The 19021-nt window shown below is 44.5% G+C and overlaps 1 protein-coding gene across 1 annotated transcript in view; it reads right to left on the reverse strand.

Annotated features, from left to right (window-relative positions):
• LOC144773924 (prolyl 4-hydroxylase subunit alpha-3-like) overlaps positions 1-17693 on the reverse strand; it is a 55016-nt gene extending 37323 nt beyond the window's left edge. The window contains exons 1-5 of the mRNA XM_078658983.1: positions 17631-17693; positions 13512-13634; positions 11518-11694; positions 6303-6367; positions 974-1133 (exon numbers count right to left, since the gene is read on the reverse strand). Coding sequence (XP_078515109.1) covers positions 974-1133; positions 6303-6367; positions 11518-11694; positions 13512-13634; positions 17631-17693 — 588 coding nt within the window. The remainder of the gene's footprint in view (positions 1-973; positions 1134-6302; positions 6368-11517; positions 11695-13511; positions 13635-17630) is intronic.
• Positions 17694-19021: the final 1328 nt, after the last annotated feature.

The raw sequence follows: 19021 nt of genomic DNA on the forward strand, positions 1-19021 counted from the left end.
ATGTATGCTATGCACTAATAACTGTTGTTATTGTGTTATCACTGTTTTTCTCTTTGTTTATACTTGGCTCTGTGTAACTGATGTAACTTTGTAACCTGTAACTCGCTGATCCTCATGTAAAGTGCTCTGATACCTCTGGGTCTAGCCAGCGCTATATAAAACTCTGCAAATACATTTTTTTTTAAATTAAAAAATCCTCTGTGAGGATTGAGAATTCTTTTTAGTGGGACCGTGGTATACAGAGCACTGTTTTAATAGATTGACTCAAATGCCATAGGTTTTACAGGAGAAAATAAATTCATAAAATCTTCCAATCCTTCAGTGTCTGACACAGTTCCCAGTGCCATTGTTCCGTAGCTGAAATCATTTATGTGCCTACAAGAACTTTGTGCTCTGCTTCATCGAGGCTTCGTGCAGCGCTTGACGGACTGAGGATTCCGGGGAACGCCCAGCCCTGAATCGGCTGACTTTCTCCAACTCCATCACTGATTGGCTTGTGTCCAGAGGGGAATGCAGATGAAGCAGCGTTTTAATTTGTACAAAATGTAAGTGTCAGGGCCCTTCCCAAAAGTGTCATTGCAGCTTGCACCACCCACTGCCCTTACCAAAATCGCCAATGACAGTACCAGCAGAACTACTAACCTTCACACTCCTACAAGTGTGACAACTCAGCCTATTTCAGGTCCCCAAAGCTATAAGAATGGTGTGGACGGAAGGAATTATTCATTTTTAATGCATATTAAATTATTAAACACTGTTGTTGTGCTCATCTCAAAATTAGACAGACAGCGCCACCGTTTAGTAGACTGTCATTAGTGCCGGTGTTGAGAATTAAGTGCCAAGCACAGGAAACCACTTGTGCAAATTGAGATAAAGAATAGGGAAGGGACAACATCCCTCTCTTTCTGTCCATTGTTTTAGTGCTTCTTCAGATACCATTTAGTGTTTTGCTCATTTGCAGGCGGCTACTTACCGTCGCATGGTCAAAATGGGGCTCATAGTGCCCGCCTATCCCATAATTCACCACTTGTAGATACTCGGCATATGGTGGACGGATGTTCAACCCCGTCACGGATGTGATGCGCAGGTCCAGTTGGCCAATCACTGGATCGACAGTGTCTTTCAACCAAGCACTGAAAAACACAACATGCAAGGAGCCAGGTGAAAAGTGGGTCCCAACATGAGCAATGACATACAGTGTCAATCATGACAGCTTTACTATGGTGCAGGTGAATTCAACATGGGTCCAGGTGGGCGGGATCCAGGCCATATATATCAGGATATCTATGTAAGATACATTTACATACACTGATTATAATCTGAACTCATTTACAACCTGTAACTCTCACATGGATCCTGCCCACCTGGACCTACGTTTAACACCCCCTTCCTAATGTGTCACAGGCTATGTCAAGAACATTATGATCAGATGCATAGGGCAGGTGAAGCAGTGCAAACACATGGGACCCTCAGAGGAGATTTTTGCAACCCAATGCCGAGGGGTGGCAGCTGCTGGGGAGTGTTCTAGATGCAGTAAAACATTGATAATTTGAATTGTTTAATTAAATTAATCTGAATAATCCACTTAAACACACTATGCACTAATAAATTATTAAATGAGAAGGGGTGGGTGAGTGTGCTTCGATTGATACTCTGCCCAATCGGTCCCGGTCCCCACACATGGGGCCTTATTTATGAGGCCGTGCATCACTTTTACGCTGCTGGTGCGGCACTTTTTGTGATGCGCCAGCGGTGTAAAAAATGTGCCTTGTTGCACCATATATACAAAGTGACGCATCTAGGTAGATGTGTCACTTTGTAAACCCCTGCGCTACATTATACCTGCGCCAGGTATAATGTATGCAGGGGGGGGCATTCTGACGCAAGAAAGCGTCATAGAAGTGACGCAGTGAAATCTATAAGATTTCACTGTGCCACTTCTAGGACGCAAATGCGTCAATATCTTACACCTGCCTCACAGCAGGCGTAAGACTGATGCAGGCCCTTTCACATGGGGCTTGCCCATGTGAAATATGGGCAAGCCCCATTTACAATATACACTAAATATGACGCATCAATTATGTTGCAAGGAGGGCGCACTGAGAAATGACGCATCACTGCTTTCACGCAGCGATGCGCCACTTCTCATAAATGAGGCCCTCGGTGTTTAGGTGACCAATGCATTATGCACAAGCAATACAAGTCTGTGCAAATAGAATTGCTCTGTACAGATCTGTGCTGCCCCTTAGATGTGACCTTTATATTGATCTGTTTACAGTTTCTGGTTCCTGACACACGTATATTTTTGCAATAATACTTTTTTTTTTGTTGAAAAAACAAGGTGAACATGTGCGATAACTTAAAAAAAGATGAGTGAACCTCATTTGTAGACCTGGGCCTCCCATACTGCTGTCAAAACAAGTCTTAAGTTAATGATGGAAGGGGTGGTGCTGGGACTAGAAAACAGCAATACATGACTGCCCTCCTCACATTTCTGCTGCTGCTAGACAAAAAAAACTCTGTAAAATACATACTTATCTAAGACACTTTAACAGCATTACATGTGTGTGCCCACTTGCCTTGACATTTCAAGGAAGTAATACTGCTACGGGCTTAGGCAGCTGTGTAACAAACGAAATATTCACTGCTGTGGGAGGGTAAGCACTTTGGGCCTCATTTATCAGGCCTTGCGTCAGTTTTGCGCTTTTGATGCGTCACTTTTTGTGTCGCTTCGGCGGCGTAAAACTTGCCTCCTGTTGCGCACTATTTACAAAGTGACGCATCTAAGCAGATGTGTCACTTTGTAAACCCCTGCGCTACATTATACCTGCGTCAGGTATAATGTATGCAGGGGGGCATTCACTGCGGCACTTCTAGGATGCTGTTGCGTCAAAATCTTGCGCCTGCCTCACAGCAGGCATAAGACTGACGCAGGCCCTTTCACATGGGGCTTGCCCCATGTGAAAGGACGCATTGCTGGAGTTGCGTCACTTTTGTGACACCTTCCAGCAATGCGTCACTTTTGCGCCTACAGATACGTCAGAAATACTGACGTTTCTGTAACTCCTTGCGACATGATGCGTCATACATTAAATATGACGCATCAGGTATGTCGCAAGGAGTGCGCACTGAGAAGTGACGCATCGCTGCTTTCACGCAGCGATACGTCATTTCTCATAAATGAGGCCCTTTCTTTCGTGGAAGCACCCCACTTTTGCCCAATCAAAACATGTACTCTGTTCATCAACATGTGGGCCGAGCCAAAGCGCTTGTCTGTAGTATTCCTGAAAGCTCTTTTTTAGGTTGATCACATAAGGGCTGGCGACAGATGTACTGAAAAGCCAGGCCCGTAAGAGGTGAACTTCGAAAAAGGTGAAGAAAGACGTAAAATGTATAAACAGGCAAACCAATACCACTCCATCCCTAAAAAAAAAGGTGTAAATTGCACAATTTGCTGGGAATGCACTAATATTTTATAAATGGTAAAGAGCGGCTTTCAATACTTGCTCATAATCTTCCACGCCATATGCACAAGTTTAACATGAAACATTAATTGTTTTTCCACTATATCGTGAGAAATGGTTTGGAATCACCTGTCAACAGCTTTTCAGAGGACACCCTCGGATGATAGTTTAGCCCAAAAATGTCTCGCGCCCAGCAGCAGGAGGGGCTGTAAGAGGCTGGAGAGAAGCGCGCGCCCTTGCAGAGACGCCACGCGCTCTGCTTTTATGCATAATGTAATCCTTATGGGTGAGAGGGCCGAGAGGACGTTCATGGAAAAACACAATAATTTATATCACACTCCGGTGACTGTCTGGACATAGTTAAGCCGGGCTTAAAGCTCAGAGTGCCGTCATAATGCAGCTGCGTGCCATTTAACCCCGTCACCACCACTCACTGAGGCTTCTAGCTGGAGGCTTCTGGGTCCGGGTGGGGAGTGTGTTTGTACTTTAGTTTTAGACGTGAAACTTTGGGTTCTAATATGCAGACACTCGATTTAGGCAAAATGCGGTTTATTAATAATATTGAATCAGCGCTACTGTCCATAGAAAATATGTAACCACTGACGAAACATTGTATCTCTGTTCCTCCAAAACGACGGAACTTTGGACTCATTAATATTTTTTTTAGGATTCCTAGCACTCTTTCTTTTGGGGGATTTTAAGTGATTGGGCGAAGGAGTGGGTGTGTTATTCAGGTGCGTGAGTGGGCGAATGCGTGAGTGGTGGGTGAGTGAGTTGTAGAGTGAGTGAGTAGATGAATGGGCAAGTGCAAGCAGAGTTAGTGGGTGTGTGCGGTGCTGGGTGAGTGAGCTGGTGGCTAGTCACGTGCATGAGTGGATGGGTGAATGACTGGGTCATAGATTGAGTGGGTAGATGAATAGGGGAGTAGAACAACTGTCCGCCCATATAAATTTGGGGAGCAGACATATAGCCAGACCTCCAACAGCCCTTACTTTGTGGGGCCGTCAGTTGGTTTGCTACGGCAGAGACAGAGTTGTCTCAGCAGTTGTCAAACCTATGGTCCACCGGATTCTAAATCAGGCGGACGGACCATAATGTTGGCAGTGAGATTTCTTCCAGGGGGTACTGATTAAACATTCCTGGCGGGGATCTCCGTGCACTGCATTAACCACACTGTGCACTCTCTTCATTTTGCGTTCACGGGAAGCCCTTCTATGGTCGCCCCGCCCTAAGGGTGACATCTTTTTCGTCAGTATTTTAACTGCACGTCACCAAAACCGAGAACAAAAATATCAGAGACTAAAAAACACTGCGGAGAGGACAGGTAAGAATATCCGGGTTAGGGCAATGGGTAAGATGAGGCTGGGGTACAACAGAATGTGAGAGGGTGAGGCTAAAGGAAGGCAGGGTTATGATGGGGCCTCCTCGGGACCCTTAATAAAGTGACCCTGCTAGTAAATGTATAATGAGCCAACTTAACATAGCACATGAATTTCTAAAGCTCACATTCATCCCTCGGATCTGAAGAGCAGTTGTTTATTGTTAGCCAGTTCATTTGTATTCATTTTGTCGACCTTGGAAGGATGAAAGTCTGAGTGGACCAACAGGGATTCGAGCCTGTAGTTGTGAAAATAAACAGGTTTTTGGAGTGAATGCATTAGCCCACCGACACCAGACCCAGCTTGACTGATTGCGAGCTGTCCGCCAGAAAAGTTAAACCAAGGGAGAACAGTGACATCCAGTCACACTTTCACGAGATATCGGGGAAGAGTTGTGTGCTCTACAGTGCCAAAGGCGGCCAGACCACTCCTGCCAGGACATCATCGTGACTCACAATGGCCCAAATCTCCAAAGTGCTCATAATTCAAGCGGTGTCCTTCGCTCTCCGAAGATGGAATCCAAATTGCCACTGGTCGAGAGAGTTACTCCTTCAAGCAGGAAGTCAATTGTTTGGCCGCAAATGTCGCCAGGGTTTTCCCTAAACCTAAGAGGAGGGCGTTTGGGCAATAATTTGCTGCATCCACAGGATCTAGATGGCCTATAAGTAAAGCAAAGCAGCTTTATGCGCACATTTGCACTACTTTGTATCATTTGGTCGGACCATGGGTTGTGATGCAAATCTGTATCTAATAAAAAAAGGTAGACATGGATTTGTGTCAATTAAATTTCCCAAAAATATTTCCTCTAATCTTTTCTAAGTTTGCATGTGTGCTGTATTTCAGAGCAGGCATACTAAATCAGAAAACTTTTTATCTATATCTGAGTATTGTATTTTGTAACATAAGGGTACTCTTACTGTGCAAAATGCATACTAGACTTCACGCACACACCTGTGCACTATGGTGCAAGGATATGTGTGTAGCGCAAGGCAGCTAAGAGTCACCAAAGGCGGAAGGCGGGAGAAACAATACCAAATCTTAGTAGATGTGGTGACTGTTCTGCTTTCTGTCTTTAGCACAGCAATTGCTGTATTGTGTCAAATCTGGGGCGGAAATAAATTTGGACCTGTGTGTCAAGAAAAGGCAAACTATATGGTGTAACTGGGAACATTTTTTGTTAGTACTGCTTAATTATGTTGTCATTTTTACACCTGTTCACAGTGTCTGGGTAATGGTTTCACCTCATTGGTATCAGTTTAACACCTAAATCCAGCAATCAACGACTGAAAGGTGGCCAGGTAACATTTGTAAGGGGCCTGCCACTGTGCGATAACAATGGTTGGCAGTGTATTTTGTAACTTTTGATCCGTTAGAGTAAGAAACACATTTTGTGGTTGGAATCTGTAATTTTGAAGCAGGTGTTCCACCATCATATGCAGGCACATGGCCCTCACCTCACCTCTTGCTGATCCGGTACTCCACTTCCGACTGCTTCGTCCCCGTGGCGACCACCGACCTTTGCAACTGATGACACACAGACAAACAAAAACAGAAGAGGGAAGTGACTGACGAGCAACAATGAAATGTAGCTGATGAGTGAAAAACTTCACTAACAAACTTTTCTGTAACTAGTCCAGGGAATACTTGATGCAAAACAAAAATACTGCTATGCAGCTGTTTGCGGAGTTCGCCCTATATTTTTTCACAGTTGAGAGTAAGGACACTTATGTGAATTCAAACAGTCTGAGACAAGTTGTCCATTGAGTCCATTGTAATGGGCTGACCTTGACACACAGAGAGATACCTTCAACATTCCAACCACTGAACAAACACATCAATTCACTAGAAAGACCAGACACATCAATACATCACCCCTGTTCACACACTAACAGGCAAACTTGGCACAGATACCAATGTGAACACAAAACACACCAGAATGCCTTTTTAAAGTAGCAGCAGCATACCTATTTAAAAAGTCAATTGACCAGTTTCAGCTGGTTTCCATTGAACCTGAGTGCTGGCCTGTAAGTTATTTGGAAAAGCAATACAGCACAATGGAGAAATATTCAGTTTCATCAAATAACTGTTGATTGGGTCAATAGTTTTCACAGTCTTTGGGCTGGAATTGTTACTTCACTGCTGGAGCCACCCTCTTTTTTAGGGATGTGCAAAATTGTAATTTTCTGGTGTCGTTTTCAGAAAGTTGGGAACATTCCAACTTGAAGTTTCAAAGTTTGTCACCTTTGCAAAACGTTGCCTGAAGCTGCAAAATTCGAATGAAAATTGTTCATGCACAAAACATTTGGAATGGAAATTCTCCTACTAAAAGTGTGCAGTTGTGGAGGGTGCGGCTGGACACCAACGAAAATGGCCTCCGGGCTTTAGTCCTCTTTGGCGGGTCTGGCTGTCTTGTCGATTTTCTGCCTCAGGAGTTAAGTGGCTGGGATGGCGGTGGCTGGCACCGGAAATTGTGTGAAAGAGGAACTGGTCTTTATACCTCATCTCTGACAATAAACTTGCAAATATGGCTTCCTTCTGTGCCTTTGGACTAGCAGACTCCAATTTGAATACTGTGGTGACCCTCAGCATTTTAGTCTTTAACTCAATCACAAATAATGGTGTGACTTTGTGGACATATAACACCTAGACGGGCTATAGTAAGGTCAACACAGTATACCTGGTGAATTGCAGTATAATTTGGGGTTTACATTTTGTAACGTTATGACTGATGGTGTCGCCTAACGATAACATCACTTCATTCTTTGGCTTTTTCTGTGAATAAATACTGTATGTAGAGAGGTTATATCAATTTATGATGAGCTTTTCTAATAACCTGTGAAGTCTAACATGAAGTAACTTATTAACAAACAACTTATTGGTGATCTACATTCTAACAAGCTTAGACAATTTGCATGGTCTCATTATTTTACTAAGCCTTCCTGCAGTGATTGATGGGCAGGTCGTAAAACGATAAAAACATTACTAAACTCTTGTTATATTTCTACAAAACACCTGGCAAAATATCTTTCAAAAAGGATCTTCAAGGTTCTAGGGATATTAATATTGATTCTTCTATTGCTGACAAAATGGAGGACATTGCTGATACGGCTACTGATTATGGGCCTGATTTAGATCTTGGCGACAAGTTACTCCTTCACAAGGGTGACGTATGCCCCGTCCAACGAAATATAAATCCCATTATATCCTATGGGATTTATATTTTGGGGAAAGGGATATCCACCAACGTTGTGATGGAGTAACGCATCAGTCAAGCTCTAAATCAAGCTCTATATCTCTTTGCATGCTCCAGGTGTAATTCCTAAAAAGGCTAATGTTTGAGGGAAAACTGATGTAATTTCTCCTCCAAAATTGCCTTTCTTCTTTGCCGCTTGGAGAACTTCTGAATAAAATTAAAACCTCAAAGCTTTTGTGGTAAAACGAACAATAATTTACAGAGGCTCAGAAAAAGACAGTCTCATTGAGGAAAGAAAGTTTCTATAATGAACGAGTCAGCGATACTGAAGATTTCACCGCAAAGGTTACACATATGCCCAGGGAGTGTGAAGTCATTAAAAAGAATAGATTGTAAATAGAAATAGAGAAAACAATTTCTAACTGTACAGAATATTGGGGAATTTTGAAGGTGGAAATTTAATCTCCTTCCTGAAAAAAATAATTCCTAAAATTGTTCAACGTGAGTGAACTACTCCACCAACTATTCAGAGAGCACAAAGAGTTGATCCAAACCCTTCTCTTCCACCGCCAGTTCAAACCCCAGTGGCATCATAATTTGAAAATGTACTGATTTCATGTCTGTTCTGTCAGCAGGTGAGTTTAAAACACAAATTGCTGTGGTGAGGGCACAGGGTTTACTTTCCACAGGATGTATCATGAAGTATGTCTAACCATACAGGTATAGCTTGTCTTAAATCTGGAGTTGAAATATATAACAGCAAGATCTATTTTATTTCAAAGTTACTTTTTAAGATAAAACAATTACATCTGAAGATCCTGACAAATTAAAATACTCATCACTAATCAGGGACAGAGAGCAGAGGATGTGAAAGTAGGAAGGGCTGAGAATCTTTCAATATATACATTCATTTATATTTTGTATTTTCTGTTTGTCTTTCTGATCAGATTTTGTTCTAAAATTGTTATACTGAGCTTTTTCAATGACTCATATTTTTGTCTTATAGGTCAAGCCTGTTTGCGGACCCCTGATGGTCTTGATCTTTGTTTTATGTGTTCACACTTGATGGGGTTTCGTACCTGTGTTGTGGCATCTGATTATTCCTACCTTACTGTGTTTTGCCTTTGCGTAAGTTATCTTCATTTTGTTAATTGTTTCCCTTCTTATAGCCTCTTCTAACATGTTATTTTTTGTTTCCTTTTGGTATGAGCTTCTCTATTCTTTATTATGTTCTCAAAATGCTGCCTATAACCATCCCGGGCAGCCCTTGGAATGATGGGTTTTGGCCCAAGGAGTTGGGCAGGACGCCGGAACCAGCAACCGTGGTGAAAAGCCTGGGAATCCATATTGACAGCAATCTGTCTATGAAGAAACAGGTGTCTGTAGTGGTAGGCACGTGTGTTGGTCTTCTGCGACAGCTTCACAAGATCTCTCAATTTCTGTCATTTTCCACTCTAAGAAGCGCTGTGTCAGCTATGATTTTGGGACGATTGAGCTACGGCAATGCGCTGTATATAGGGCTGCCCCAGCGACAACTTGCGAGGCTTCAGACAGTAATGAACGATGCAGCGAGACTGGTTTTTAAGAAGCCTAGGAAAACGCATGCTTCACCTCTCCTGCGTCAGTTACATTGGCTCCCTGTTAGACAGAGGGCATTGTTTAAAGGTTTGTGTATTTCACACAAGGCACTCTACGGTAACGCGCCCAGTTACATTAAACCCAGACTATCTGCTATATCCCTGGTAGGGTGCTGCGGTCCTCTGAAGCCACTCTCTTGGTTAATCCACGTTTCCGCCTGTCCACTCTGGGCGGGCATGCTTTCTCCACTATGCTTCCTGCAGCATGGAATAAATTACCAATCAACCTCCGTAAGGAGCCAAATTTACTGCTATTCCGCCGAATGTTAAAAACCATACTTTTTCGGGAAGCATGGGGAGTGTTGTAATTTAGCTACCTGTTTTTTGTAGAGTTGGCTTCTTTTTGTACAAGCGCTTAGAGACCCTGGGGTGATAATGCGCTATATAAATTGAAAAAAAAAAAAAAAAAATCTTTTTATATTCTCTTGTTCCTAATATTTCTTGTCTTTATCCAATATTTTAGTTTATATTGGACCCCCGACCATCCATCCACTCGCTAGATGTTTCACTACCACCTTTTCCCTTTTTAGAAATTCATGGCCAGATGTACGTCCATGTTATTTTGCGAGGTGCAAATTGTGCTTAATTGCGAGTCGCAATTTGCGAGCCGCAAAATGATGGTCAACAGTGTCAGAGACACTGTTTGCGATTCTCAATGGGGTAAAAAATTGCATGCTTCATCAATATTCATGAGGCACTCGCAATTTGCAACCCCATTGAGAATGACTGGCCCTCCCAGGTATGGTGGCCTGTTGGGCTCAGCAGACCTCAATGTCTGGGACTGCTTTTAAATAAAGCAGTTTAAAAAAAAATGAAACGTTTTCATTTTATTTTTTAAGGGCAGGTAGTGGTCCCTGGGCCCACTGCCTGTCCCTAAAAAATATTTTCCCCTACATTTGCAAAGGGTATGGGGTCCCCTGGGGATCCCTTTCCATTTGTGAGTGCATTACCACCCTCTTGAAGAGAGAGGTAAATTGCAAGTGTTTTGTGATTGCAATTGCGGTTGCAGAACATTGTTACATAGGGTAGCAACTCGCAGTTAGGAAGGGATGCCCATGGAACGCCCCTTCCAAATTACGAGTCACAAATCCTATTTAGCCAGTCGCAAATAAATTGCGACTCGCTAAATAGGGTTTGTGGCCCTTTAGGTTTTTGCATGTGCAAACGGGTCGCAAACCCATTTACGCATGCAAAAACAGGTCGTACATCTGGCCCTCAGAGCTTTTTTCTCTTTTCTCCTGTTTTGCAACTGGGATTTTCAGATCATTTGTTGCTTTTTGTATCTAGAGAAAGATATTTTGGGGGATTGTTTCCCTTATATTTTTGTCACTATCATTCATGATTTTTACTTTAATTCTTATTGATCAGCACCCCACACCCCCAGCACCTGTTTAAGGCTACATGCAATGTGTTTCTTTTTACCAGAAAGATATTATTAGCTGTGGTTAGTCTGTTACATGTCTACTTTACTCATTATCACCCGAAATGTAAACGAGTTAAAGAACACTCCTAAGTGGTACAGAGTATTACCTACTTTTGCAAAATATTTCTCCGGAAAATATTTTTGTATAAACATTGTGACCTTTTATGAACTTCACAAAGCTTGCAGAATTTTTAAATGTAACTCTACAACGTTTGGAGGAAAAAACTTTCCAACTTCACACCAAATAATTTTTTTGTACTATGCGTTTACAGTCTGAAATTCTAAAAATCTGTATGTTGCAAATGAACTTAATAGAACGTATTTGCAACTCGTCAACATGAATCTCCGCCAGGAGTATTGGCCTCTCCAGTGCCCCTGAATGGTCTGTCAATCTGGAGAACAGAATAGATACATAACTTACCCATGGAGCAGCAATGCCTTTAATCGTCACAGCTTCCTGGTTGGTGATGAAGTCATGGTACAGAGCCACATATGGCTGCAGGCTGACAATCTCCTTTTTCACTGGCTGAAGCATCAGGTAAGGGCTGTTGTTTGTCTCTAGTGAACACCACAGGCCTGCGTTTTGAAGGTGTCTTGGCTGAAAACAATAAAGCAAACAAGCAATTTTAGCATCCAGAAAGATGAAAGATAAATTATGATGTCAAATGAAGTGCAATCGTTTGGTATGCCCGCCTCATTGCCTCATGCTAAGTGTGCCACATTGCCTTATGGGATTTTTAAACCTATACTTACAATCTTGAAGGTGAAACTACAAGGTCCAGAATGCTGTTTGGTGTTGGAGAGAAAACGAAGTACAACTGGCTAAAGATGTCACACATTTATAATGTCTACTGGAAACTAAGCAGATACAACTACTAAGTGTCTATTTATTAAAGCCAGATCTAGGAGGCTAAAGGAAGAAACAAAGTAGGAAACAATTTGTCACTTCACCAAGCCTGAATCAGTGTTTTAAAATGTTTCCAGAATTGGTGTATTTTCAGCAAAATCATAATGGTAACAGTAGCCTAACAGAAGACTCAATGTAACGGGGTCACAACTTTCTAGAATAAACTTTTTGTTGCACGATGTGGGGGTTACCTTTGAAATGAACTAAAACTGCAGCTGCTGTAGTACACAGAGACCCTTGTTCATTCCTTCTGGAGTGGCTGCAATCTATGGATAACCCTGTGAGCCCTGCTGACAACCCCTCCAGGGCCCAAACTGAAATCAAACACAGCCCAGGCAAGAATAGTTGAAACCAGTCCCACACAGCAGGAGCCTCTGGTTATAATAGGATCATTTGGGCCTTCAGGTTTGTCACAGCAGACCGCCCAGCTGTGAAATAAATCAACGCCCATCCTAGGCTGCAACCCTCCAGGGAAATGCCAGTATGACAGAATGGCCAGTCCGGCCCTGGCTCTTTCTGATACTCTGCTTTGAATGTAACCTCTTCCTGGCAGGCAGCCTGGGGAGTTAATTTAAAGTGGTCCAGGTTTGTTCGGCTAGGCAGCCGCACTTTGGATGAGTTGTAACTTAGTAAACATCCCCCCAATTCTCAATGAGTCCTACCTCTGCTCTGAATCATTCACCTGCTTGAATAAACACATTTTACAAACATTACTAATAAAATATATAAACCATAATTAAACTCATGCATTTACTCGGGCAAGCATTCCTAAAAGTAACAAAAAAGCTGGCTGTGATAACCACATGCTAGCAAAGGATAGATTCCTAACATCACAAGAAATTCCACAGAACCAAACCTCTATTCTGTTATTTTTGGTCCTAAAATTCAAACATTGTGGTCTGACCTGCTGAGGACTGGGCGAGATATCATGATGCACAAGGGACTGCACTACCCCAGTTAAAGAGATTCACATTTTCAATTTAAGGTTTTGAACTGGATTTTAGGGACACAGGAAGTGCTGGCGATGTTAGTAACCGGGGGACCAATGAGCTCAGCACTCAGTGGAAAGGCCACCAGCCACAACTTGGCTGGCACTTGTTCCATACATGAAGGTACCAACAGTTTGTAGAGAGCCCCAGCTAGGGGAAACCCTTCAAAATCAACCTGAAGTGTTTAGAATGAGGTGAAGATATTGTTGCCTACAGCAAACAAACATTACTAATGTGATGAAAATGCTTTCTTTTGGTTGCCTGTTCTGCTATTGAGGCATAATTGGTTAATTAATTCTTGAGTCGCGTACATACTTAAAGAAAAGGCAACAAACACAAAATATAGAGGGCTTGGTATACCCCCGAACTCAAAGCACTCAAACAGGTATGCAAGCAGAAGGAGAGGAGGTGGAGGAAAGACTTCTCTGAAGTTAGCAAAGATAGTTACAGAACATCGTTACGTAACTATAAGCATGCTATTAAAGCTACTCAGTCCCTTTATTATCAGGATAAAATTACCTCAGCTGCAAGCTCCTCTAGAGAAATCTTTAAGATCTTTAAAGCCTTAGTTACTCCTCCAACTCCCGTCAATGATCCCCTTCTTGCCCATACTCGCTGTAGGGAGTTAGCAAACTTCTTTGCCTTAAAAGTAGAAAATATTTACTCTTTATTTCAGGAGACTTCTATAGGGCCCCTTCTCCCTCCGCCTCGAGAATTGATCTTGCTTGAGGAATTTATTCCGCTCGATTGCCTCAAGGTTCAGTCTCTTTTGGGGAACCTGAAATCTGGCTCTCCGGCGGATGTTGCGCCACCAACCATTCTTAACCTTGTATCAGACACTGTGTCTCCGGTGATCCAGGAGGTAATTAATACGTCATTGGCAGCTGGACTAGTTCCACCTCTGTGGAAACATGCAAGAGTAAAGGCGCTACTGAAAAAACCCAATCTGAACTCAGAGGATTGGGCAAATTATCGCCTCATCTCCCTGTTGCCCACCATCAGTAAGCTAGCCGAAAAATATGGAAACTCCTTGTTAGCCACATTCCTTGAAAATAATAACTCCCTACATCCTACCCAGACTGGGTTCAGGTGCAAGCAGGGAACGGAAACTGCCCTTATTGCAGTAATGGAGGAAACTAGGAAGATTGTGGACAGAGGATGCTGCGCAGCCATATTGCTTTTAGACCTCAGTGCGGCCTTTGATACGGTTAATCACTCCATCTTAATCCAAAGGCTGAGTGATTTGGGCATTACCGGGACCGCACTGAGGTGGCTCCACTCCTTCCTCTCTGATCGCACCTTCGCCGTATTTGAGGATGATGTTTCATCCCCCAGATGCATCTACAGTGTGGCGTTCCCCAGGGTTCATCCCTCAGCCCGACCTTATTTAACATCTATATGAGGCTATTGGCTGAGGTGGTGCTTCCCTGGAGGGTGCAACTGGTGACCTATGCTGATGACACTCAGCTAGTCATCACCCTGTCTGGGCAGGATTCGACTTATGACAATCTTTCCTCCTGCCTCAGCAGAGTCCGTGAGTGGATGGATGTGTCCTTCCTGAAACTCAATGGAGCAAAAACGGAGGTCATGATGCTGGGACATAACGCACCCTCTTCGGTGGAGGGATGGTGGCCGGGCAGTCTTGGCCAGCCTCCTCCCCCAAAAGGGCAAATCAAGAGTCTTGGAGTCTGGCTGGACCCCGCTCTTAACTTCAGGGTGCAAGCCCGGAAGGTAGCAGCTACATGCTATGCCCTGATTAGATCACTTAGGAAAATCATTGGGCTCCTTCCTTTTGAGGCGAGGCGGATTTTAGTACAGGCCCTGATTCTATCTCGCCTGGACTACTCAAACGCAGTTTACTTAGGGGCCCCACAGGGGACAATCAAGGTCCTACAGACTGTACAAAATTGCGCGGCCAGGATGTTACTGGACATTCCGCGAAGGACCTCAGCCAAACCAGCACTGCGGCAACTTCATTGGCTCCCAGTGCAACAAAGAATTGAGTTCAAGGCCGTGACCATTGTTCATAAAGCCTTGGCTAAGGTTGGACCAGCTTTAATCCAACCTTTGTTCCACCTCTATCAATCAGGCCGGACCCTAAAATCCAGTAATAAGAATCTACTGGCGATTCCAAAGATAAAGAGAATACGCATGGGTGGCAGGTGCTTCTCCCTACAGGCCGCAAAACTCTGGAACAACCTCCCAGACACCATCCGTTTGGAAGAGAACCATCTTAGGTTTAGGAAGATGCTAAAAACTTTCCTGTTCCTCTGAGCCATCGGGAATGAATGGGTCTTAAAGTGCTGGGATGCCTCCGGGTAGCCATGCGTTATACAAATGTGTAGTCATTCATTCATTACAAGGCTAGAGAGATTATAGACAAAGTTATGGGAATTTAACTTCAGGGCATAGTATATTTTCCTTGGGACAAATGTAAGAGTGGACTCTCTTTCAAGGCTGTTGGTGGGTGAAAGGTATGGGGATTCTGATGACGAAGTGTGTGGTTGCAGAGGGGAATGATTGTGCTATGGCGGCTGTTGCTGGTGATCCCAAGGGTTGCGTGAGGAAACAGCAGGCAACTGTGAATATACCAACATGATGGAACAGGTTGTATGTGCCTTCTGATACTGGTGTTTATCATCCTGGTCAATTTGAGAAACAAAATAGTGGAGGTGGATTATGAGGAGCATCTGGGTATGGAGATGATGATGAGATGGGTTCAGTTTGATTTATGGAGACTATTAATGGATGGACGTATGTTGAATGTTGAACATGCACATGTGGTATTTAGCATGTAGGAGAAACAACTTGACTCCAGAGTAAAGTGCCAGTAGGTGATCTAAGGCTCACGTAGGTATGAAATATGGTTATTGAAGTTGTAGAGACGTAGCAATAACAATATTAAGTATACAATGGGTTTAAGCGATAATTTTTCATGGTGGGCGTAGGTAGCATTTGTTACGAATCCATTGTGCTACCAATCTGTGGGTTTGCATCTCATATTTTTTGCCATAAAAAAGACCACACATACAGTTGGCTGATGGTTTATCAGAGGAAACCTACTCATAGACTGAACAACAGAACAAATGCAAGTAAGTCACTTAGCATTAACCGAATGTGAGAGAAGGCTGCTTGTATATTCCACTGTGACAAGGTGAGGTGATATCATGATATGCTCAAGGTTCAAAGTATATTGAATTCTCCTTACACTCATGAAACTCCTACTGCCTTAGCCCAACATTGTCTCACGACATTGAAACTGGAAATGTAAGTTCTTTCTCTTTCATTTCCAGTCATTTTGTCAATAGGCCACAACAATAAATATGAAAGTATCTCAACTAGTTTTAAAGCTAGTCTATACTTTTTAAAATAGGAATAAATTGCAACTTACATGTTATGCATTGTATTTTGTATAGGGCACTAATCACTCAAGAGGGTATCCATGAGCTTGAGCAGGTGTGTAGATGTGAGGTCCCCAAGGTGCTTATACGAATAGCCAAGTCTTCAGCTTCTTGCAGAACTCAATAAGTGAGGAGGAGGCTATGAAGTGTCGAGAGAGGTCGTTCCATGTCCTGGGGGTGACCTTAGTAGAATGAGCGACCTCCAGTTTTGCTTTTGCAGATGTGGGTAATGTGTACGAGTGCGAGTGAGACAGAGCATAGCTCTCTGGTGGGTTGGTGAAAGTGTATGCAGCTGTTCAGATATTCTAGTCCTCTGTTGTGTAGGGCTTTGTTTGTGTGCCTGAGAAGTTTGAATTGACTGTGATTGGGGAACAAGTGAAGCTTCTTGAGGTGCGGTGTGATGTGGGTGAAGCGTGGGTGGTAGCGTATGAGTCTTGCAGTTGTTTCCTAAATTGTCTGGAGCCAGTGTAGGAGTTGTTTGGAGATTCCGGTGTAGATAGTGCAGCCATTTCAGTGCAGGGCTGACACCGGTTGCTGAGGGCGAGGTCGCCATCTTGGGGGGAGGCAGGGTAGCGTTACAGCTCCTGGACGCCTCCCGCCCTCCCAGGCTACTTAAGGCACCTCTTTCCGGTAGCCTAGCAGATTACTTGCTAGTTACTTTCCCCTGAGGCGGAAGCCGGGGGCGTTGTTTCTATCCCTCCACTCTCGCTAACATTGCTGGAAATAGCGTGATTTTCATTTTAAGAATTGTAAATATTTTAATTGTTTGCTGTTTTAACTTCCTGATACTCACCCACCCGGCCAACTCCGTGGACGAGAGTGCATCGTTCCTGGGCTCGGGCAGCGGGGGTCTCATTTTCGGTGCAGCCATTTCAGTGCAGGGCTGACACCAGTTGCTGAGGGCGAGGTCGCCATCTTGGGGGGAGGCAGGGTAGCGTTACAGCTCCTGGACGCCTCCCACCCTCCTCCAGACTGGATATTAGAGGACGCACTTCCCGTCCGCGCAGCGGGCGGGCGCAGCGGGCGCGCCTAAGGCAAGCCCGTCTGCGCCCGTCCGCGCTCGAACGGGCTCAGGGCCAGACCCCATGCCGGGTTCAGCATCCAAGAGGGTGAGTTATTCGCGTCGGGCCCTCCTAAGTCTTAGACCCACTAATAACACATTGTGTAATTATGTTCATGACTTGGATGGACTCTTTACTAATTGTGCACTTTGTCATCCAGTCCATTTACAACTTACCCATGCACCGACCTTACACTCTGGCCTAAAACTAGCAGAACTGAACTGCAGGTCGCTCCCCATGCACGCCCTGCTTATCAATCACCTGCTTGTGGACCACGACCTGGACATCCTGTTCCTCACGGAAACATGGCTCACTACACACTCGGATTCGGATGTGGTCTTAGCCCTGCCCCCGGGTTTCCTCATCCAGTCCCAATTACGTCCCTCTGGCAGAGGAGGCGGACTAGCCATTCTGCACAGGGATCACTTCTCTTGCAGAATCAGCGATGCCCACATCACGGACTCAGAGAGCTGCCATTTTACCATCCAGCTGGCCCCGACAACCTCTCTGGCAGGCCTCCTAGTGTATCGCCCCCCCGGCCATTTTGGCCCCTTCGCTAGCGCCCTACTAGAATCGATATCAGCACTGGCCCATTCAGCACCTAACTTCACTCTGCTAGGGGACCTTAACATCCATTTTGATGACCCCCTAGACACAGGGGCTGCCGACCTGATTCTAGACCTGGCTGCCTATGGTCTCCAACTGGCCAACTCCGGAGCCACCCACATCAAGGGCCACCTGCTAGACCCAGTGTTTACTAATGTTTACACCCTCCATGCCAAAGCTTCTTACCCCCTCCCCTGGACGGACCACTTTTTGGTCCCTCTCTTCTGGCCAGGAGAATTCAGGAAGCCCATAAACCCGTCACCTATACTCGGGACAGGGCATGGTCCAGACTCTCTACAGAGGACTGGGCCAGAGCCCTGGAATCTACGACCCCTGCTCCCTCAGAGGATCCTGTCATAGCAGACAGCAATTTCAGGAAGTGGATTTCCAACTCTCTTGATTCTATCCTCCCTATAAAAACCCGCAAAGATAAAAACGGAAAGACAGGGTCAGCCCCATGGTTCAGCCCAGAACTCAGAATCCTCCGCAAGGAATGTAAAAAAGCGGAGCGACTGTGGAGAAAGGATTGGCTCCACTCCACTAAGGACGCCTACCGAAGGTCGGTGAGAGCATAGAAATCTGCGCTGAAACTTACTAAAGCTTCTTACTACGACGAGAGGATAAAAAAATCCTCCAATTCGGCGAGAGAGTCCTATCTCATTGTCAAAGAGCTCCTGAAAATACCACAACCCCCCTCACCTAACCAGTCCCTTCCGGGCAGAAGCAATGAACTTGCAAACTACTTCGACTCCAAAATCTCCCACATCCTAGCCTCACTCCCACAGCCTAGCCAGCTAAACTACAGGGACAACGATGCGCCTGACACCCACCCAGGAGACACCTCTCATCCACAGCTGACCGCCTTTAGGGTGGTTTCTCTGGACGAGGTGGGAAAGACTCTGGCCAAGATGAAAAGCGGCTCCCCTTGTGACCCCGCTCCCATGAGATTCCTGAAAGCAGT

Source organism: Lissotriton helveticus, chromosome 8, assembly GCF_964261635.1.
Source record: "Lissotriton helveticus chromosome 8, aLisHel1.1, whole genome shotgun sequence".
In the NCBI taxonomy this organism is placed as follows: Eukaryota; Metazoa; Chordata; class Amphibia; order Caudata; family Salamandridae; genus Lissotriton; species Lissotriton helveticus.